The sequence below is a fragment of the Pteronotus mesoamericanus genome, unplaced genomic scaffold, assembly GCF_021234165.1.
Source record: "Pteronotus mesoamericanus isolate MK-2021 breed Mesoamerican mustached bat unplaced genomic scaffold, CSHL_Meso_final contig_502, whole genome shotgun sequence".
In the NCBI taxonomy this organism is placed as follows: Eukaryota; Metazoa; Chordata; class Mammalia; order Chiroptera; family Mormoopidae; genus Pteronotus; species Pteronotus mesoamericanus.
Genome location: NW_026555187.1, coordinates 1,224,154 through 1,247,160, shown reverse-complemented (window position 1 = coordinate 1,247,160; position 23,007 = coordinate 1,224,154). Strand labels below are relative to the sequence as shown.

Here is a 23,007-nt window from a genome sequence, read left to right as displayed (position 1 = left end):
TGCTAGATGCATCAGAAAACCACCAGGAGTGCTCTCTTACATTCATTTGCTAGAAAACCCGCAGGGAACATGCAACTTTTCAGCTCTGAGGGTCCTCAAATCAGCCACTGCATTTTTGGGCATTGACAAGCAGCTCTTAAAATAGTTTAAGCCTTAGTCTCATATCTAGAAATTTCTTTTAAATTATTTAAACCAACATCCAAAGCTTTATTAATAAGAAAATCGAGGGCTGGCTGGATTAAAGAATTTAATTGAGAACACTAAAAGAGAATTTAATAGTGGCCTACTAAAATAGTCACCTGCTGGTGTGGCTCAGTGGATGGAGCGCCGCCCTGCGAACCAAAGGGCCGCCGGTTCGATTTCCAGCCAGGGCACATGCCTGGGTTGTGGGCCAGGTCCCCAGGGGTGTATGAGAGGCAACTACACAATGATGTTTCTCTCCCTCTTTCTCCCTCCCTTTCTCTAAAAATAAAGAAATCTTGGGGGGAAAAATTCACCTGCAGCCCTGGCCAGGGTGGCTCAGCTGGTTGGAGCATAGTCCCATGCACCAAAAGGATTCCCATTCCTTTTGGGATTGATTCCCATTCAGGGCATATGCCTAGGTTGTGGGTTCGAACCCTAGTCGGGGCACATACAGGGGGCAGCCAATCCATCTCTCTCTTTCCCTCTCTCAAATCAATAAACATACCCTCGGGTGAGGAATAAAAAAATTTTATATGAATGAATAAATAAAATATATGCTTGCATTTCAAGTTCACATATCTTGTTGCATTTACAGAATTATTAAGTGTCTTTTGCTAGGAAAAGTCATTCATTCTTTTCTTTCTCAGGATTCTCTGTCCATTTCCATAAATAATTCTTCCAGCGGAACACAATGAATGCATCGGTTAGTGGCCTGGAGAAGTTAATGCTGTAACATTTGACAAATTTAAATGAGCCATCTGTACATATGTAACATTTCACTTAAAAGAAAAAGATTTTATCTATTTCTCTTGAGAGAGAGAGAGAGAGAGAGGAGAATGGAGGGGAAAGAGAGGGAGAGATACATTGATGTGAGAGAAAAACACCCACTGGTTGCCTCTTGTACTTGCCCTGACCTGGGATAGAACCAGAAACCCAGGCGTGCAGCCTGACCAGGAAGAGAACCGGTGACCCCTCACTCTGTGGGGTGACACCCCACCAACTGAGCCACACTGGTCAGGGCACATTTTACTTCTTTAATGGAAAAAAATTTTTGTATTGATTTATGCATTAAAGGATGAATGAGAGTGTCAAAGAAAATATTTTAAGAAGTCACTCAGTTCTCCTAGAAGACCAAACTTGGATGAAAAAGCCAACCCTTGCACCCAGGCATGCTTTGTGGATGACAGCTAAGACTCTGGGACATTTCTGGTCTTGGGTGGGCAGTGACCATTCTCTTGGCTGTGGCTGGCCTGGGTGTGGGGGTGGGGGATACAACACCACCAGTCACTCCTCACTGGTGAAGGAGAACACCAGCTGGGACTGCTCCCTGGCCCACCAGCCACCATGAGGTGCAAGGGATGGCACTAAATACAGTAGTACCAATGTGCAGCAACAGCAAGACGTTACCAAAAAAATAAAATAAAATAAATCTGAACCTATTTAGGCACAGAACATAAAACATCTGTTAAACTGAAATCAGTCTTTGCATGAACTTATTCTCAACTGGAGTGATTTGCCCCTCTAGGGACACTCAGTGATGTCTGGGGACATTTTTGATTGTCACAACTGGAGAGGGAAGTGCTACTGGAACCTGGTAGGTAGAGGCCAGGGCTGCTGCTCAATATTGAACAGGACACCTCACCCCAGAAAAAGGATCCATTAGTGCCTAGACATTGGTGGCGTGGAAGCATGGCCTTTGTCTCGCTGTGTTTCTGTCTGTGAGGCCTTATGCACCCTCCAGTTCTCTGTACGATTTGCCTGCCTTTGTCCCCTTCCTGCTCTGGGGTTCTGGCCTTAGCACCTTCCTCCTTTGGGCTGCTCTGGCAGCCTGTGGCCCCTCAAACTGCTTCCCCAAACATCCTGGGGAGGCCACACCGGGGACAGATGCAGTCAGAGATTCTGTTCCTTGTCCTCTGCACCCACGCAGGTGGGGCCCATCTCCCTCAGCGGCACTCAATAGCCCGGCTTCCAGGACACACGGCACCTTCTCCTTCCATCCCTGAACCACCATATCTCCCTATACTGTCTATTCTCCCGGAAGTCCATCCTAGGCTCTCACTCTCCCTCCCACGTCAGGAGGTGACCCCGATGTTCCTATCGCTGAACTTCCAGCCAGCCACCCAACCTCTAGGGTGGCCCTGGCCAGCCAGAGCTTTGACCATTTGCTAGAGACTTCTGAGAGCTCTAAAAAGCATATGGTGGTTACTAGGGGTTGCGGGGAGAGGAAATGGGGAGTGGCTGCTAACGGGGTTTCCTTTGGAGGTGATGAGAATGTTCTGGAACTAGAAAGAGGTGCTAGTTGGACAATATAATAAATGTGCTAAAAAACACTGAATTGTTCCCTTGAAATGGGTGCGTTATGTCTCAGAAAAGCTCTTAAACAGAAACCCTAACTGCAGAAGCACACCCCTCATTGCAGAACCTTCTAGCTCTTGTCATCCTGGCTGACTGGCTTTGCCTGTGTGCCCCCAACACTGGGCTGGCCTCTCAGTGCCCTGCAGGAGGAAAGGGTACAGCCTGGGTAGGTGTCCATGAGGGCACAGGTCAAGGTGGATGATGCCATGTGGTTCTGGGTGACCTGCCTAGGCAGGTGGCCTAGTGTTGACGGAGGGTAGTGGGAACAGATCCAGCAGCCCAGCAGGTAAAAGAGGGCCCAGGGACAGTCTGGAGTCATGTGAGCCTGGTCTATGGGGCCCTAAGCGGGGCTTGGTGCTCACGACAGAGGTTGGCACAGATCCCAGCCCCAGGTTAGAGGCAGCAGCAAGCTCTCCAGGACGCGCGGGGTCTTGCGTCTTGCTGTCCCAGCTCCCCCATCTCCTGTGGGCGTGCTGGGCAGCTAGGGGAGTCGCTGTCTCTCAGCCTCCATTCACTGCTTGGGCCAGGGCAAGGCGGCCACACGAAGGCCCCAAACCCTGGCACACAGTAGCCTCTGGCCACTTGGGAACACAGCCCAGCCAGCAAGGATCCTCATTTCATTTCTGCTTTCGAAATTAAAACCCCACATGCATTTGCAAATGCTGGTGGCATTTATTACAGTTCAGGAAAGACAAAGAGAAGCTGGGCCTTAAGCCTCCGCGTCCTGCCTCGATGCTGAGGTCTGTGGCCGAGGAAGAGGCACATGTCCTGGGAGCATTTGGAGGCCAGCCCAGTGGCCGATGCCATGGGCTGCTGCATCTGCAGGGGCAAGGTTCTCCGAGGGCACCTGGGATGCGTGATGGACCAGCGCACAGGAAGGAAGGTCCCCTGCCGCTCACTGCCCTGGGGAGCCTGCCATCTGCACCTTCAGTGTTTTGAGCTCAGGCAAGTTCACACACATTTTGTGTTTGGGGGTGGGGTGTTTCAGAGGCTACAGCATGCTGAGCACAGCCAAGTGACATCGTGCGAAACTGACAGTAGCAGTTTGATGCAGCAGGCAACGAATCAGCTGATTGGACCTGGCTTCCCACAGTGCCCCCTTCCTGTTTTATGGTCAGAATTGCACAGTGAGGCTGCAACCCGCGGCGGGGGGCGGGGGGGGGGGAAGGGGGTGGAGAGGGGGAGGTGAAGCCTGGTGACACCAAACCCCAAAACAACTCAGCTTCTCCTTTAGCTGTATGTAAAAAGTCCCGCACACTCACAAGCGGTGCCGATCTTCGGCTGAGGCGACAGAGGAAATAGCTCACAAAGATGCAGGGGGACACCATGAACACAGGCTCGTGCTCCAGCTGCTTCCAGCCCTAGTCCAGCTGTGGCTGCCTGCAGTGTGGCCTGGAGAACCCAGACAGGAGTGGGTTGCCTCATGTCTCCGCCCTATGCCCCCACCACCAAGTATGTCCAAGTCCTGATCCCTGGAACCTGTGAATGGGTTCTTATTTGGACATAGGGTCTTTGCAGATATAATTAGGGTAAGGATCTATAGGTGAGATCATCCTGGATTTAGGGTGAGCCCTAAATCCAAAGACAGTGTCCTTATGGAGAGAGGAGACACTGAGACAGATGGGAAGAAAGCGATGTGGAGTTGGAGGAAGAGACTTAAATGATGTGGCCATGAGCCAAGTAATGCCAAAGGGCTGCTGGAAGCTTCCAGAACCCAGGAGAGAGGCCTGGGACCAATTCTTCCTCAGAGCCTCCAGAAGGAGCCAACCCTGCCCATGCCTTGATTCTGGACTTCTGGTCCCCTGAACTGTGAGAATAAATTCCTGCTGTGACGGCAGCCACAGGACACTTGCACAACAGCATGCTTCTCTGCAGCTCGGTCTCCTCAACTTTAAAATGAGCACAGCTGTCGTGAGGGCTCAGGGAGATAACAGATGGAAACTGTGGCCGCTGAAGCCTGACACCCAAGTGGGTCCAAAGGCCAATAACAAATTATTCACTATTAGGAAGTATCCTGGTTTAGCTCAGAATGGTTGGGACTTACGGACAACTTGTAAATGGTGGCACCTGAGAGAAGCAGCGACTAGGTCTTGTGGGATCACAAGCTGTGACTCTAAGCCAGCTGTTTTCCCCCAGGGGAGGTTCGTCCCCCAGGGGACATTTGGTGGTGTCTGGGTACTTTTCGGGTAGCATAACGAGGGGGGAGAAGTCGGTATGTGGCACTTGGTGGGTGGAGGCCAGCGCTACTGCTCAGCACCCTGCCAGTGCGCAGGACGGCCCAACACAGAGAATGACCTGGCTCCAGACACCAGCAGGGCCTTGACTGGGGAGCCCAGATCTAAACTAAAACAGCCTTCTCCCTTTCCAAAAGGTTGCCCCGGGAAGCATGTTTATGGCCACGATGCGGATTTGGCTCAAGCTGGTTTTGGAAGCCTGCGCGGGCACCACCCTCCAGCAGATCCCAACCGCTGGGGAAACCGGGCCTTGCTGCTCTCCCTGAGGCTCCAGGGAGGCAGCCAGGCGTGGTCAGAGGCGTCTGACTCACAGGGCACAGATGCCTGTCGCGGAGGGTGACTAAGGCCCTCCAAGAATGTGTCAGGATCTCTGGGGCAACTGCTGGAGAGGAGCAAGGAGACTGGAGGGAGACACTGAGGGCCTCCTGGATGACTGAGGAGCCAAGGCGGACTCAGGGCGGAAGGCACCAGACACTGGCAGCTGTCACTCAGTGGTGGCTGCTTTGAGCTGACTTGTGTCCCCAAAAAGACATGTCCATGTCCTGGTCCTCTAGAACCTGTGAGCTTGGCCTTATTTGGAAATGAGGTCATTGCTGATGTAATTAGGATGAGGTCATCCTGGAGGAGGGTGGGCCCTGAATCCAACGACTGGTGTCTTTATAAGAAGAGAAGGCAACATGACAACAGGAGCAGAGACTGGAGCAATGCGGCCGCAAGTCAAGGGTGCCCAGAGCTCCTGGAAGCTGGAGGAGACAAGGAAGGGTCTTTCCCTAGAGCCTTCGGAGGGCGTGCGGCCTTGCCAACACCTAGATTTCAGGCTGCTGGCCTTCAGAGTCAAGAGAAAGTGCAGTCAGCCCTCTGAATCTATGGGGTTTGCATCCCTGGATTCAACCAACTGAGGATCAAAAATATTATGGAAAAAAATTCCAGAGGTTCCAAAAAGGCAAAACCTGAATTTCCCAGGTGCTGAGCACTACATTGAATCTATGTGAATGAATCGATATACAGGCATACTTGGCTGTAGCCTACGTGCAAATATAGGTTATCTGCAATTACTATACCATTTTTTACATGGAACTTGAGCACCTGGGGATTTTGGTTCCCCTGGGGTCCTGGGACCAGCACCCTGTGGATGCTGAGGGACCACTGTAAACCCCCGTTATGTGAAGCCCTCCTGCCTGTGGTGCGTGGTTATGGCAGCCACAAGAACCTCCTCTAGGAGCGCTGGACGGTCCTCAGCTAGGAAAGGAATCTATGCCCTGATGCCAAGCCTGCCTCCTTGCCATGTCTGTTGAGACCTTGGGGATCAGGGTCCTCACCAAGCATGGGCACACCCACCTGCCTGCCTGGTTCCTGCTCCACTTGGCAAAATGCTTCCCTTGGCGAACACTGGGCCTGCCTTCTCGTTCACATTCTTAATTTCTAAGGCCATTGACCGCCTGCATCATTTTATTCAGGACTCCAGAGCCGGGCACTGATGCTCTGGCCTGGAGCACCTGTCATGGCTCCTGGTCCTTGCTGGGAGGCTGCTGGGGCCACTGGCTTCATCGCAGCTGACATTCAGAGCTGTGACGGAGCCAAATGGAACCCGGAACCCCCGCCTTAGCTCCCATGCCATGTAGGGCCCTCCTCACAGCCCACAAGGCAATAAATGATTTGCCTGTCACTTCTCTGTCCCCACTGCCTCACACTCACTCCACTCAGGCCCTCTCCTGTGTCCTCCAGGGCCCTTGCCTTTCCTCCAACACACCAGCCCCAGCCCAGCCTCCTGGCCTTTGCACTGGCCGTGCCTCCTCCGCAAGACTCACCCCTCTTTCCAGGCCCAGCTCAGCCTCACCTTCTCACCTCCTGCCCCCTCAACTGTTCTCCCTGGGTCCTGCCGGCTGTTCTTAGTAGGCTCCCAGCTCTGACACAAGGGCCGTTGTTTATTTCTCTGCCTGCCTTCTCGTCACTAGAGGACAGTTCTGCTTGGGCAGGCCTTCGTGTCTACTGTGGCCACCGCATAGCCCAGTGCCTAGAAGAGTGCCTGGCACCTGGCAGACATGTGGGTGGGATATTTACAGAATGAACGGGAGGTCAGAGTAGTGGAGGGACACACTCGGGGCCCACAGTATTCAAGAGAAAAGTGTCTGTTCTGTGGCTGGGTTACTCAGTAGTTTTTAAAATATTTACAAAAAAGAAAAAATGACAATCTTCACGTTACATAAATAGGAAAAGACAATCCGGGCAGGCACAGTGCTGGGCCGTGCAGCCCCAGCGAATCTCTTGCTGATGATCTCAGAGATCATCAGGGAGGAAGAGGAACTGAAATGTACTGAGCAGGCGCAGCCATGACATTTCAGTGAATTTGCACAACAGCCCTCCGAGACGGCTGTATTAGGGCCCAGCTTGGGGGACTGGCTAAGGCTGAAGGTCAATGCTCCCAGGTAGGCGAGACCCCCGCACCCCAAGGAGGGCAGTCTGGGTTCCTGTGGATGGATAGGCTATGGCACATCCAGATAATGAGGTGTTAATTGGCAAATGAGGTCTCAAGCCACAAGAAGACAGAGAGGAATCTCATATGCCTATCACTGAGTGAAAGAAACTAATCTGGAAGAGGCAAAACGATGGAGACAGTGAAAAGATCCGTAGTTGCCAAGAGTTTGGGGGAGAGAGAGAGGGATGAATGGACAGACCGGAGCCCCGGGGATTTTTAGGGCAGGGGAACTACTCTGTATGATACTGTAACGGCAGACGTGTAGCGTTGTACATTTGTCCAAACTCATAGACAGTAAAACTGTGGACTTGAGGTAATAGCAACATGTCAATACTGGCTTGTCAACTGTAACACACGTAACACACTAACGACAGGGGAAACCATGAGAAGTGAGGGGGATACATGGGAACTCTCTGTGCCATCTGCTCAACATTGCTAGAAACCTAAAACTTCTCTAAGAAATACAGTAATTTATATTATATTGAATAATGTTAAATACTGAAGATTAAAGTTACATATATAATTATTTATGACAAAATCTTATTTGAAAAAGAAAGAGTCTTAGATGCCAAATCTAGAAGTGCAGACCCTTGGGCCCACACATTGCCCGGCCCTCAAAGGTGACGACTGTTAGGCTCCGTTCTGAAATGTGGGCGACTCTCGTCTTAGGAGCCTGAGAGTGAGGAAGAGCGTGCGGTCATTTCCGCTGCCCCTGCGTCCAGAAGGCTTACCCGCAGCCACACGTCAATGGCTCCCATAGGGCTTGGCCGCAGGACGCTAGACAGAAGGCAGAGGGTGTTTCTTCCCGTTGACTGTGCGGCGCTGCCAGGTGGCCCCCTCCCCTCGCCTCACTGCCCCCTCGCCCCTGGGCCTGTGCTATGCCTCCCTGGCTTTCTTCCACGCCACAGCCCCACTGGACTACTCCATCATGAACTGCTCAGTGTGGACATGCCACCCTTTTCTTTTTGGGACCTGGAGTACAGATTGACTCCTACCAGAGGGCATCAGTGTATTAATCAGGACTTTTGGTTTCTATATTGTGATGCTTTGACACCTGGGGCCTGGCTGACCCTGGAAGGACCGCCCGTCCCGGGGTTAGCCAATTCCTAGGGAGGGCGAAGAGCCTCCCTGTGAGCACATCTTCCATACGCCAACCGATCCAGCCAGAGCCCAAACTCCCGGCCTCCACACACAGGGCCACTATCCACCTGCCCTGATCACCCCGGGGCCAGGTCCCAGACCACCTGTGCAGCCCCGATACCCGAGGACCCTGAAATTATTCAGACGAGATCAGGCGTATTCAGGGTGGTATGGCCATAGACAGCCCTGAAATTATCCAAAGTAGCCAGTGCTAACCCTGCTCGCCCATCACTTCCCGTGAAAACCGCAACAGGGACTCTTGCCCATGGTTCCCCCTCATTCCTGCTACTCCATCTCTGGTGCCTCCTCATGTGGCCCTGCACAGCACGCTGAGCCTTCTGTTTCTAGTGCAACTCCTGTTTCTAGGGAACCATGAGTATAACAAACTATCTTCTCATGATAATAAAACCCAGATGTGAAGGCAGAGGGCCCATTTAGACGACTGCCCTGCTCACCTCTAGCACGGGGCCGGCGCCCAGGATGGTTCTCTCAACACCACTGGCGTAGCCCTTCTGACTCAGTGCAGTGAGGCAGTGGATCAGGAAGTTGGTGGTCTGTGTCTTGCCCGAGCCGCTCTCGCCTGAGATCACAATGCACTGGTTGACGCGTTTCCGGAGCATGGCATAGTACGCCACGTCGGCCAGCGCGAACACGTGCGGCTCTAGCTTGCCCAGCTGGTGGTTCTCGTACATTTTCACGTACTTGGGGTTATAGATGGGGAGGAACTTGAAGGGGTTGACAGCCACAAGGATGCTCCCCGCATACGTGTAGATCTTCTGCTGCAGGAAGCGGTGCTTGAGGTTCTTTAGGAGATAAGCCTCGGTCAGTTCGGGAAGGTTGCACAGGTCATCAAAGTCCGCGTGCTGCCGAGGCAGGAGGCCCCGCTCCACTAGGCGCCGGGTGTCTGCGGCCTGGGCCACAAGCTGCATGTGCACATACTTGATGGCCCCATCCGAGTCACGCTCCTGCAGCAGGAAGTAATAACCATCCTCCTGCGGATGCTCATCCTGTGCCCGTCGAGGCCACAGCAGCACGCGGTGCACAGGCGAGTCGTTGGCGTCCAGCACCCACTCCTCCCCGCCTGTCTCCTTGACCTCCACCAGCACATAGCGCTTGGTTCCGTCCAGCTGCAGGATGGCGATAGCGTCCTGAATGACGTCGGACGTGGTGCTGTCCTTGGTGGCTGTCACGCGGCATGAGGCCTGGCTCTTGGTGGTGGCCAGCTGTGGGTAGATGTGCAGGTGGTAGGCCGCCTCCCTCCGGCAGCCGGAGCTGCCTGCCTCGTTCACACTCATCCTGCCAGCCGCCCGGCTTCAGCATGCCTCCCGGGCTCGGGGCGCGTGTTCTGGAGCTGAAAGGGAGGGGGCGGCATGGTCAGAGCAGCCGGTTAGTTGCGGCAGGGAACACTGACACCTGCCCCAGGCGAAGAGCCCCAGACCTGGTCTCAAATGCTCTGCCCCTGGCAGGGCTCTCCTAAAACACCAAAGGGTAGGAAGAGCCTCTTCCGTCTGTCCTTAATATGACCTCTGTGGCTCTTGAAGAGTGACAGTACCAGACCTCCTCCTCCCCAAGATCAAACCCTTTCCCTGGAGTTTACTCCATCTCAGCCTCTGTCCCTCCCCACCCAGGGCTGGCCTATCAACCTGCAAGTCCAATGGTCACATATCTCAGCTGAGCCTTTCCCAGCCCATGTCCTTCCTGGCCTCTGCTCTTGGACAAGACCTCCCCTGCCAGCTCCCTGAGCAGATGAGGACTTGGCCCCACAGGCCTTGGTTATGGCCCCACGATATACCAAGGGCAGCAAGAGGTGTAGGGGGATGGGCAAGAACAAACCTGCCCTGACGCTCAGGGACTCTGAAACAACAATGTACCCCATATTCCAACGAGGAGGATGAAGTCAGGGGGAGCCCTCAAAAAACTCACTGGAGAAAACTGTGCAGAGTGCATTGCTTCTAGAATCCACAACCCCAGTCTCCTGTGTAAAACATCACGTAGACGCCCAGCCAGCACTCCTAAGACTTCCAAGGTTATGGATGAGCAACAAGGAAAGACGAAGGAGACGTGATGACTACGTCAATGAGGTTCTTGGGATGGGGTCCTCGACCATGGAGAGAACACGAATGGAAGAACTGGTGACGTTGGGTAACGCTGGGAGGCTGGCTAATAGCAGTGTAGCAATGTCAATTTCTTAGCTGCACAAATGTGCCTCGTGATGTTAGATGGTCGCAACAGGGGAAGGTGGGTAAGGGACACAGGGAACATTCTGTACTGTCTTTGCAACTGTTTTATAAACCTACAATGACTCCAGCAAAAAAGTGTATTTAAAAAAATCCATTTGTTTCCAAAGACCTTGCGGGAAAATGAGAAAATGCAGCCAATGTTGGCAACAGTGACTAGTGTCTCCTGGAGCAAGAGGCATAAACGTGTGTGGGCAGGGTGCGGGCTCACTGTGTGCCACCCAAGCATGGCTGAGGACACAAAGATGAACCAGACCTTGGCTCAAAGGTCTGCTTCAATGGGAGAAACTGATGTGTAAACAAATACGAGGGAGTATAAACCACAAAGATGCACATGCGTGAATGCACTCTTACGTGAATACACTCACACTCATGCACACACACAAGCACACACAAAACATGCATACATGTGTGCAGTTTCATGCAGACACACTCATGTACACACAGAACACCCATGCACATACACAAAAGCACACACACAGACATGTGCACAGTACTTTGATATGGGCATGCACTCGCGTACACGCCCAGAGCCAGGGCTTCGGGCAGAGACGACCCCTCTGCGACTGGCCCCTGTGGAGAACTGGCTGATATGCACAACTTCCAGAGGCCGATCCAGCCCACAGGCTGGGGGCTGTGGACTGTCTCATGTCCAAGCTCACTGTAGGCAGGCAGTAGAGCAGTCACACAAATGAGCCTGCTTTGTCTTCCCCTCAGACACCAACCTAAGCAAGAAGCCATCAGAGCTGAGCGACATGATCCTGTTCCTGCAACCTCCACCCTGTGCCGCGACAAGAGTCTGCTTGGAGCCTGGACAGGTTGAGTGCCACCCCACATTCTCCAGGGAAAGTTAATCATCAGGCCCTTTAGAAGCCCCACTGTGAACAGAGGCTGGTAGGAGACATTTGTCCCTGTTGGTCCCTCGGTGGGGATAGCAGGAGACCCTCAGAGACTGGGTGTGGTGGCGGGGGGCGGGGGGGGGGGGTGCACCATTACAGGACCAGTTGATGCATGCCCCACCCCAGGCCAGGAGGAAGTAGATAAGGCTTGCTCAAGAGGGCTGCTGACAGCCAGCGCTGCAGAGACCAGCAAAGCCAAAGAGAAGGGGCGGGGCCAAAACCAGCTGGGGTCTCTTATCCACTGAAGCATCCACCTGATTGTCCTGCTGCAGCTACCCCTCCAGCCATTGTCAGAGCCCACCTGGGCCACCACACTGTATCCTGTAAAGTTCCTCTGCCAGGTCTGTGTGGCCTTTCCCTGCTTAGTCTGGCTTCACTTGAACCTTCTCCCCAGGGACCCACACTTTCCTCCCCAGAGAGGCTCCCTTCCCCCACTTTCCCAGGGGTTTGTAGAGGGAGGACCCTCCCATTAACAGCTCCTGTGGCTTAAGGCCAGAGACAGTAATAAATCCTTCTCCAGGCCAAGGCAGAGCACGGCCCCCTCACTTCTATGCAGCCTGAAGCCAGCCTTTCCCATTCCCACCTGCCCCTCGGTCTACTGCTCCCCACTCCACGCCATGGAAACCCCTGCCCCCTTCCCCCAGAAGATGCCACGAAGCTCCCACTAGTCACACCTGCTGCCAGGAGCCTCTCCCGGTTCTGCTCACTTGCTCTGCTTTGTGCAGGGACCCCTTCAACCCTGCGCCCGCTCAGGGACTGTGCTTGTGCCCAAGGACATCTGCCCCACCTCCAGCCCGCCACAGTCACCTCTCTCTCTGTCCTGCCTAGAACATCCCAAAGTCTAGTTCCCTGCTCCTCCCACTGACCACATCCTGTCTGCTGTCACCATGTCCCCAGAACTGCTGTCTCTTCTCATTAGCCCCAGGTTGGCAGGCCCCACCCCAGATGGCCACCTGGGGCTACTGAGAAGAGACAGCAGTTCTGGGGACACGGTGACAGCACACAGGATGTGGTCACCATACCTCCCGTCGCCACACTGGCTGACTGGCACACCGTGGCCACACCCCCCCCCCCCCCCCCCCCCCACCGCCCAAGGCCAGGCTCCTAGGCCCGATCTTGCAGGGTCTCCCCAGCCCAACTATGGAGAAGCAGCCCAGAGTCCCCTGACCCATAGGAGGGCGTGAGGTGCCCCAGTTGGCCGGCCACCCATTCATCTACCCCCAGACTTTGCCCGCTGCGCCCCACACCCAGATCTCAGGTGGCCTCCTTGACCTCAGGCTGGAATGTCCCTCAAACCCCTCCACCAGGTCCCAGGCAACAAGGCCTTTGGTGCAAAATCCCAGGATGCACTCTCAGGCCCAGCGTCCCCTCATTCCATAGGCGGCATTGTTTTACCTGTAACTCTCTGTGGATCAGATTCTCACTGGGCACAAAGGAGCGTCTTGTTACTTACATTTCTTCAACTGTCATGCTGGATTCTTAAAAAATTCTGTCTACTGAACAGTATTTTTTTGTTTCTGTAAGTCGTTCATGTCTGTTGCCCATTTTTTCCCACCGAAGCACGACTATTGCTTTGGACAAGCTCTTTGTATAGGAAGGCCATTAATTCATTGCCATGTTTGATGAAACTAATTCAACAGTTTACTTATGCATATGGCATTTTTTGAGACAAATGGTACCTTTTCCAGGCAGTCAGATCTGTGGATTATTATTATTATTATTTTTAATATCTATTGTCCATTCCTCTCCAAGATCTGAATAACACGGGACTACAGCTTCCCTTCCCTTCCCAGATTTATTCTTTACATTTAAGCCTCTATGCATCCGGAAACTATTTCGGAAGGTGTATGAGTGTCCTAGGCTGTTATAATAAAGTACTACAATCCAGGGGGCTTCACACAACAATAATTAATTGTCTCACAGTTCTGGAAAAGTCCAAAGTCAAAGTGTCAATAGGGCCAGTTCCTTCAGGAGACACTGAGGGGAAATCCATCACAGGCCTTTCTCCCAGCTTCTGGTGGCTGCCACCAAACCCTGGTGATTCCTTGGCTTGTAGATGCTTCTCTCCCATCTCTTTCTCCATCACTGCAGACTGCACTTTTCTGTCTCTGCGCCTCTGCCTCTTATAAAGACACCGATTACTGGATTCAGTCTGAGTTCATCTCGATATCTTTAGTTACTTCTGCAAAGACCTTATTTCCAATCAAGGTCGCATTCTGAGGTTCCGGGTGGACATACATTTGGGGCACACTAATCAGCCCAGTACAGCGTAAGAAGTTAGATGGGGGTCCAGATGATTTTCTCCAGAGTGAAGTTAAGTGTTTTAATGCCTTTTATTACAGAACCCTTCCCCTGACAAGGGAGCCCCCTTTGTTTGTTAAATATTGTATATTAAGTTATCTGACACACGAGGGCCTGCCTCTGGGCTGCTGATTCCTGCACGGTGCCATGCAGCTTCACGGCTGTGATAATTCAGTGATAATTAATTGTTATTCAACAGTGACATCGCCCTTGGAGGAGCTCAGCCATTTTCTTTGGCTTCCAAGCCAAAACGGGGTCTGAGGCCTGGAAATCAGTCGCATTGTAGCTTAAGGTTCTTGTCATAAGTGGATGTGAAACCTGTGCCTTGACAACCTCCAGGCTGCGCTGGAATGAAAGGAAGCAGGTCTTGGGCTGAGGGGCTGAGGGACTGAGGGGGGCTGGCTCTGGGGGCGGGGGCCGGGGGGAGATGCCGCTTGGCTGCAGCTGTGTGTCAGGGCAGCGGGTCCTGAAAACCTGTGTGTCCATCCTTCATCCAAACCACCTCATCATATATCCTGATGCTAAAATGCTCATTCTGCCCTCTAACTAATGCTCACAGAAGCGCATACCATGTGAACAGAAGCAAAACACATCCCCACACTGATGGGATCTGTCTCCCCAGGACTCAGGGGAAAACTACGCCTTTGTCACCAAATGGAAGTCAAGCTGACAGACTATGAAATTCCTGCTGAGAGGACCAAAAGGTGGAAATGAAATGCCCACCAAAGGATGAAGGATGAACACAATGTGGTCCATCCACACAGTGGAATATGACTCAGCCATAAAAAGGAAGGAAGGGCTGATCTACGCTGCAATATGGATGAATTTTGAAAACATGCTGAGTGCAAGAGGCCAGGCGCAAAAGGCCACACAGTGTGTGATCCCATTGATATGAAATATCCGTAACAGGCAAATACATGGAGACAGAAAGCAGACTAGTTGTTGTCAGGGGATGGGGGAGGGGAGATGGAAAGTGATTGCTAATGGGGATGGGGTTACCTTAAGGGGTGATGAAATGCCTTGGACAGATATAGGTGACAGTTACACTACGTTGTGAATGTGCTAAATGCTACTGGTGGTGAATTTTATGTTATGTGCATTTTACCACAATAAAAAAATCCCCACTGTAAAACCTGAACTATGAAAAATTAAGACTCTGCAAACGTCACACTGGCGTACTTTCTGAACTCTTGAGAAGACATGAACCTCAATTCAGGGCCTCTCCTTCATACTCTTAGAGAAAGGAGATGCAGGGGAGGGGGGGCAACCACAAAGTCGGCCCCAGGGGCAGATGAGTGGACAAATGCGAATGCGCAGCTCTCAAGGCCCCGCCGAAGCCTTACACAGGAAAAAGCAAGGTTCTGCCTATAGGTTTGGCGAGCAATTTGGAATTTACTGGAAAATAAGGCAGACGGGGCCTCCAGAAAGTGTAGTGTAGCCGCTTCGTTTATATAAGGCCATAATTTGCAGCCACATGTTTATTGGATGAAATCATTCTCAAGCTAAAAGGAAGAGGCACCACTCCGAACAACAGCATGTTTCCACGTTCCTGTGCATGTGCCCTTGAGCCCACTGGGTTTTTTTTAGGAGGAAACAACCATGGAAAGTTGCTGGGAAGATGGACGCTCCGAGAAACAGCTACAAAACAAGTGTGTTTCTCAGTCAAGGCAGAGCAGAGCAGGAGGACCCGTAGGGTTTTTAGATTGGGGTGATGCGGCCTGGCTACAGGAACGCCTGGAGCCTGCAAAGCTGGAAGTGGTAAGGAAGGGTCCCCTGGAAGCTTCAGAGGGAGCCATGGCCCTGCTTAATGCCTTGATTTTGGACTTCTGGCTCCAGAACGGTGAGAGAATAAATTGCTATTGTTTAAACCACTTGGTTTGCGGTACCAGCTTACGGCAGCCCTGGGACACAAATCCAGGTGCCCAGTGCAGAAGGTATCGGATGCTCCCAGCATACATGCCCTCTCACAACTGTTGCCTGAGTGTGTCCCTTTCTTCCCTAAGTTATGCCCCCCAGGCCTTCCAGTCTGGCTCAACCGGTCTGAGCCCTGGAGAAAGCCCCTCCCCCAGACACGTGGGGGCGACCCTCAAGACCCATTCTTCTCCCTGGGGCTTGTGGCTACATCCTTCAGCCTGTCTTGCCAGCAAATGTTTCTCCAGTCCCTGCCCCTGGCCAGGCCAGTTGGGCACAAGAGAGAGTGAGAATGCGAAGGGGTCCTGGCCTTCAGGAAATGTGACCACAAACCAACCCACGAGCACAGGCGTTTCTAACCATGCTGCGATGGTGTGCCACCCCTGGGACACTAGGAGATGGCCGGGGACGTTTTTGGTCCTCATCATAGTGGGGAGGGGAGGTGCTACTGGCATCTGGTGGGTAGAGGCCAGGGACACTGCTTGACACCCTACAGGGCACCGTATGACGCCCCCATCCCCCGCCCAGCAGAGAATGATCCAGCCCCAGATATCAGAGGTGCTCGGGTGAGGACAAAAACTGACCAGGGCAGGGTGGTTATTCTGGACCGGGAGGCAGAGAAGAGCTTAGAGTAAACGGTCGCTGAGGCCTGTGCAGTGAGAAGGGGCAGACAGGCCGAGCGCTCGGGGATGGTGGCCCAGTGAGGGCGGTGAGCTCCAAGAGCAAGGGCAGCCTCAGAACAAGGGGACCAGTGTGGCCAGCAGAATGAGGCGGGAGGGGGAGGGGGAAGGGTCAAGGAGGTCAGATCCTATCCAGCAGGGCCTGGTGAATGTGGGATGGAGTTGAAATTGTCATGCAAGTCTCACGGGGAGCCCTGGCCGGTTGGGCACAGGGAACACCAGGACATGAATGATGACAGAAAGGGGTCAGCCAGCCTGCGTGTGACAGGTGGTCTATGTGTGTGGGGGGGGGGGGGGGGGGGGCGGGGCTCACTACTGGGTGGCTCCTATAGGTGTCGGGGCAGGGGGAAACTAATGGTGGCTGAGTCTGGCCCACGGGACACAGGTGGGTCCTGGTGACAGGGGGTGGGGGATGACAGAGCTTCGAGGTCCTACGGGAGGCTAGGCTCTGGGTCTTTCTGGGTGACTGGTGAGCTCATAAAGACGTGGAAGCTGCTGGGGAAGCGGGTGAGGAGAGGCAGAGGTTTTCACTTATGACAAGAACCTTTGGGATTCCTCTCTCCAAACCACACGGTCCCTGTCACTGTTCTCAGGTGGAAACCCTCCTTGAGAACCTCCTGCGGGCAGAGCTACAGTGAGAGCACGCGGCGCAGCAGCCCCTGGGGGACGAGGGAGCCCCGCTCTGCTTTTCAGGCAGCTCAGACCCTCAATGACTTTGAGTGAGGCTGGGAGGCTCGGTGCTTCTGTGTCAGCCCAGTCGCTCAACATGGGCCAGCCGCTCCAGTCCACAGGAAGCCCCTCCACCCAGCACGTGTCCCCATGGAACCGCTGTCGCAGGTCTGTGGGACACCCTGCTCGTGGAGCGAGGCTGGCCTCACCGGTTGCAATGTGGGATTTGGGCAACAAAAACCTCTGAGCTGTTAATCTCATGCCTGGAACCTGGAACGAAGTAGCTGCTCAAGAACACCAGCTGTTTCTGAGCTCTTAGCAGATGAGCTATTATCACAAAAGCCACTGGTTGCCTCCTTCCAAAAGACCCTGTTCCAGTTTCTTCAATAACCCCTTCTTGGACTCAATTTTGGAACATTTCCACGATTGCTGAGACCTTGAACTTGTTAGCCATAGCCCCATCATCCTAACAGACCCCCAGACCCACCCTTATTTCCCATTCCTGACTTTGCCTATCCCCTGCAGTGTCGGGGACTCTCTGCCCAAGCTGTCCCCTCCCATTTACCTGTGACCCCAGCCTCATGGTCTTCACATGGCAAGGCCTCCTCCTCCTCCCAGCCATGAATACACTCCCTGCCTAATTTCTGCTACAAGGACCTGGTTCCACTTTTGGCCCAATGACATCTCCCATCACCTGGGTGGCAGATGGCCCAAGGTTTTGACCTGTCAATAACTTCTTTGAGTTCGGCCACCAACCTGCCAGCTCGCTTCCCAGCCCATCCATGCACTGTCACAGAGGCAGAGCGTAAAGGTGACCCTGTATGCTGGCCACGGGTTGGGCAACACTCAAGACAGGGACCCCAGTATGCCCCGATCGCAAACCTCGGCCGGGCCCCACGGCGGGTGCACACACACACACACACACAGCCTCCCAGGCCTCGCTCTAAATATGCCCCGTAGGGTCCCACGAGATCACTCCTTCCTGAGCTGTGTCCCTGCCCTTTATAGTCACCCTGACTGTAAGGAAGGACATGTACGAGATCTGGAAAATTCTCCAACAGGGAGCTTTCAAAGTTAATGTGATGAACCTGCCCACCACCCTTAAAGTGTTTATTAAAACAAGTGAGACAAAACAAAATGAACTCTCTATTGTTCCGACTATATGTCCAAAATCTCTTTACTGAATAAGAATAAAATTTGCCCCTTACCTGTGCTATGGGCTGAATTATGTGTCTCCACCCCACTTCAATTCATTCTGCTGAAGTCCTAACCCCCAAGATCTCAGAGTTTGACTGTATTTGGAGACAAACCCTTTAAAGAGTTGATTACGTTAAAAAAAAAAAAAAAAAAAAAAAAGTGATCAGAGTGGACCATGACCCAACAGGACTGGTGTCCTTAAAAGAGGAAACCTGGACCCGAACCTGCACAGAAGGACAGCCACCTACAAGCCAAGGAGGAGGCCTCAGGAGAACGCAACCCCGCTGACACCCTGATCTTGGACTTCTGGCCTCCAGAGCTGCGAGGCCATTTCTGTTGGTTAAGCCGTCTGGTCTGGCGCACTTTTCTCCAGCGGCCCCAGCGGCAGCTCGGGCACCCCGCCGACAGCACTGAAATGCCCGTTCTTGCACACACGGCCCTGTGAAGCAGGGCAGCGCTGGCATATAAATGAATGAGTCAGACCAGGTCAGCTTATTCATCACTCCGACTAATCCACAGGCCAAATGCTTGAATCACTACTTTATTTATCATCAGGATCCGGCTCAGAAAGAGTTGATGAGGAAATGAGTAGAACCCAAACTCATCCCTGCGTTTCTGAGACATGTCTAATCTCCAAGGACCTTTCTGGGCCTAAATGAAAACTTGGAGAGGTGAAGTGACGGGGCTCTGTGTAGTGGCCGGCAGCAGGCTGGCTCTTCAGGGGCCTGGCAGTGCTCAGACAGAGCCCTTTGTTCTGTGACTCCCTCCATCCAAGAGGAGGGCAGAGAGAAGGGCCTGCCTTGCTCTGTGGGGAGGCCGAGCAGGGGCTGCCTGGCACAGTTGGTTGGGGACTTGGGGATGCACAAAGGGCTGGTGGGTGGGGAGTGAGGGGAGGAGGGACAGCGCTCACAAAGGGTCAGAAGGCCCCAGAACGTGCATTTCCTCCCATGGAGTTACAGCAGCAAAGTCACTGTCAGGGAACAAGGAGAGAAGCATGCAGGAGGCATAAAACTTAGATAATCTAACTTTTTTTTTTTTTTTTTTTTGCCTTGAAGATGAATTGGCATCTGGAGCCAAGGGGGCAAACAGGAGAAGATAATGTGGCTTTAAGGGCCACACTGATCCGGGGCCACCTCCAAAGTAGCTTTGAGAAGAGAATCGAATACCTCTAATCTCAGAAGAAAAGCAACAATTTGTGCCAAAGCAAGGACGGTTCCTGCAGAAATCCAGGTCAGTGGTAAGACAAAGAAGAAACAGACAATGACATGGCTGTCTGGGCAAACGCAGACCGCCCCCACTCATCTCCTGTTCCTCCTCTGCTGTCCGTTCTCGAGGCACGTTGTCCAGCTCCCCCTTGGTCTGTTCCCAGTGGTGCCTCTTTTTTATCGAGACTCCAGATTAAGAACGGACCGGATGGCAGATTCCAGTTGCTGGCCTCTTTTCCCCACTCCTGCTTTTGGCAGCAGCTCACAAGGAGCTCAACTTACACCAAAGACCAACTGAGGCAATGGTGGGCAGGGTTTTACTACAGAGTGGAGGTTCTTACTGGTGGTGGCGATTCTGCCCCCAAGGGACATGTAGCCAGGTCTGGTGACATTTTTGGTTGTCACAATTTGGGGGGTGGGTGCTATTGGCAATCTGGTGGGTGGAAGCCAGGGATGCTACTCAACATTGTATAATACATGGGAAAGCCTGCCCCCCCAAACCTCCCGGCAAAGAATGACCTAGTCCCAAGTGTGAATAGTGCTGCAGTTGAGTAACTATGCTCTAGAGATTTGGTCCTCACCCATTTGAGGTTATCTTTCAAGTTTCTAGAGCACCCTGGGAGCCATCTCTGAAGTCATCATCTCCCTGAGCCTCAGTTTCCATACTGGGAAAATAGGAACCAGGACCTCCTTGCTACTGGTCAGTAAAATAGAAGAGTTGAGTATAAAAGCGTCCATCACAGGAGGTGCTCAATAAAGGGTAGAGCCGCAGAAGGATCTGCTTGTGCAAATCCCTCTTCCAGGCTTGGTTTTACACTTCCATATCCTTCAAGGCTTGGCTGGTGCCCAGCCATGTTTTCTGAGGAAATTTGCAGGAACCCCCAAGCCCTAAAGCTTGCACTGGTTCTTCCTCATTCTGTTCCCACCACTCCCTTGCACCGGCTCTGTTGCTGAACTGACCACCAACTCAACTCCATTATTTCCATGAGAGAGAGAGAGAGCGAGCGAGCGAGCGCGCGCGCACACTAGGGCGGGTGGTGGTGGTCTACTAGAATGTCCTTCCTCCAGGGCAGGAGGGCTCATCTCTGTCCCCTGGAATCAGACTGCAGCACAATCAGCCCTTGCTAAACTGAACACTAGGCCCACCCAAGACACGTAACTTCGAGGAGATGAGAGGGAAAGAGCAAGTTAAAAAGCCCCTGTTGGGGACAGAGAACACATCCCTACAGCCAAACAGAACAGGGAGATTCCCACGTCCCACGTGTGTCTTTCAGTCATAGGCCTGAACCTGAGGGAGGGTCTCACCCAGAGATTTCCAACCACAGGATGGAGCTAGAGCTTTGGGAACAGGTGTGATGTGCACAGCATGTTATGCATCACAACTTTCCATTCGGAACACAAAAGTGCAATTTAAAAAAATCATTTTTGATTATAAGTTGTAGAATGGAAAGCTAAACCAAACTGGGATCACTGCAGCAGGGAGAGGACCACCAGCTAGGGAGCTGCATAAAATCCAAGAGGGCTGTGTGCTGGAGTCACCAAGATTATCAAGAGGGGTTGGGTTTCAAAGTTGAAAAATGTTGATTGAGGCCAATCCATTCATTTTGTAGGTGAAGAGACAAAGGGACTTTAAGGAGGTCAGAATCCCCAACGTGGACCCCTCCAAGAGAGCCTACCTGTCCACGCTCCTGGTGTCCCGGGGAGAAAACAGCCAGGCCATGCAACCAGAAGATTCTGGTCCTGTTTATCGGGGGCTGTCCAGGGCAAGCCCATGCTCAATGTCTGCAGAATGCATGAGTGGGGGCTCTGATTGAGTGCCCTGGAACCACTTCCCATAAGGCCCAGAACATTCTGGAAATGAAGGGGGTGGCTATCTCTCTGTGGCCCTCTTTACAGTCAAGTTATCCAGATTCATTTCCCATACAAGCTAAAAAGCCAGGCTCTCCAGCCCTCTGGCAGGTCCCAGACAAGGTCTCCTGCAGTTGGGAAAGAAGAGAAGCTAACGTTGATCAAAACTGCCCTATGCCAAGCCCATCAGATGGTGAAACAACTTTCAGCTGCCCATGTCACCTCCCCCTGTTCCTGGATGCCTTAAGAGCCTAGAGACTCCTAGACCAGAACCTAACTCAGTAAGGTAGGAGCTGGGATCCTCCAAGTGGAAGGTGCAATGTCCCCACCTCTGACAAAGGGTGCAGGAGAGGCTTTCCCTTAAAGACTCCTGGCTTACAGGCACATAGAAGAGAAGGCAGAGCACAAGGGCTGCCTCTGGGGCTGAGCTCACAGCTGCTGGAGGACAGATTTCCTGTTAGTCGTTTTACCCATTTAAGTCCAAGGATGCAACTTCGAGGAGGTGGTGACAGTCTAGCACGCACCGGTGCGTACACATGGACTCCCTCCCCTCTGAAACCCAGTTCCGGTCCCAAGGAGGACCCAGAGCCTGCTTCCTTGCTTCCTGGGGCCCCCAGGCTCCAGACAGCTAGGTCCTAGTAGGAGAGTAGTATGGTTTTCAAGTCCGGAATCCTGGAATCCCGACCCAGAGGGCACTGGGAATCATTCAGGGTCACCCAGGGGCTGGGGGTAAAATCGGGAAGATGAATCAAGAAAGGATGCCCCCCCCGACCCCCACGATCTCCATGGGCTGCATCCCAACATCTGAATGGGTCCGCTATAGTCTCTCTTTCCTTTCTCCTCCTCCTCAGGCCCTCCCCGGACAGTCCCTCGGTTCTTGCCATGCCTTTTATCCTCTTTTGGCTTCCTCACCCCCCCTCCCCCATTTTCCCCTCCCCAATACAGCGGGCCACCACACCAGTCGGTTCAGAATCTCTCGCATTTGTGAACACTCACTGAATCCCAGGCGCCGCCCTGCCTCAGGCACCATTCCTCCACGATCCAACCGCGGGCAAACGCCCCCCAGGCTGTCTGCACCCCTTCCCCCGATCGCACCCCGCTGTCCCGCCCCCACCAGCCTTGCTCCTCTCCCCCGGCCAGGGCCTCTCAACACCGCCTCCTTGCCTCTGCCCCTCCCAGGCCCGTTTCCTGCGACCCCTCATCTACCACTTAGCCACGTCCTCTTCAGAGAAGCTGCTCAAAGCCGCAAGACCTACCCCCCTCCCGCCCACAAGCTCCCTCACAAGGCCTATCCCATCAACTTTCTCCTGCTTCGTCCCGCTTGCACGCCCTCTCCTGCAACCCCTCCACGATCCCCAAGCTCGTTCCCGCCCCCTCGACCCCTGCCTTCATACACCTCCCTTACCCCCTCAGCTCCATTCCCTTACACGGCAACCCGCCGAAGCGAGCTTCGAGATCGAACCCCCACCCGCGGTAGGAAGCACTCACCTGGGCCTCGGCTGCTGCGCGCCGCCGGTCCCGGGCCGGGTCCCCGGACAACCCGCCCGCCTGCCCAGCAAACTCCGGGCCGCTCAGCCGGGCCGCTCCGCCCCGCCGCGCCCGCCGCGCCCGCCGCGCCTCTGCGCCCGCCTTCCGGGTTCCTGGGGGCGGGGCCTGGGCGTGACGCCAGCGC

At 53.4% G+C, this 23,007-nt stretch overlaps 1 protein-coding gene across 1 annotated transcript in view; it reads right to left on the bottom strand.

The window, feature by feature from the left end:
* The window catches only part of MYO9B (myosin IXB), an 81,028-nt gene extending 58,081 nt beyond the window's left edge, over positions 1-22,947 (bottom strand). The window contains exons 1-2 of the mRNA XM_054578861.1: positions 22,824-22,947; positions 8,844-9,739 (exon numbers count right to left, since the gene is read on the bottom strand). Of these exons, the coding sequence (XP_054434836.1) occupies positions 8,844-9,683 (840 nt within the window). The 5' untranslated portion in view covers positions 9,684-9,739; positions 22,824-22,947. The remainder of the gene's footprint in view (positions 1-8,843; positions 9,740-22,823) is intronic.
* Positions 22,948-23,007: the final 60 nt, after the last annotated feature.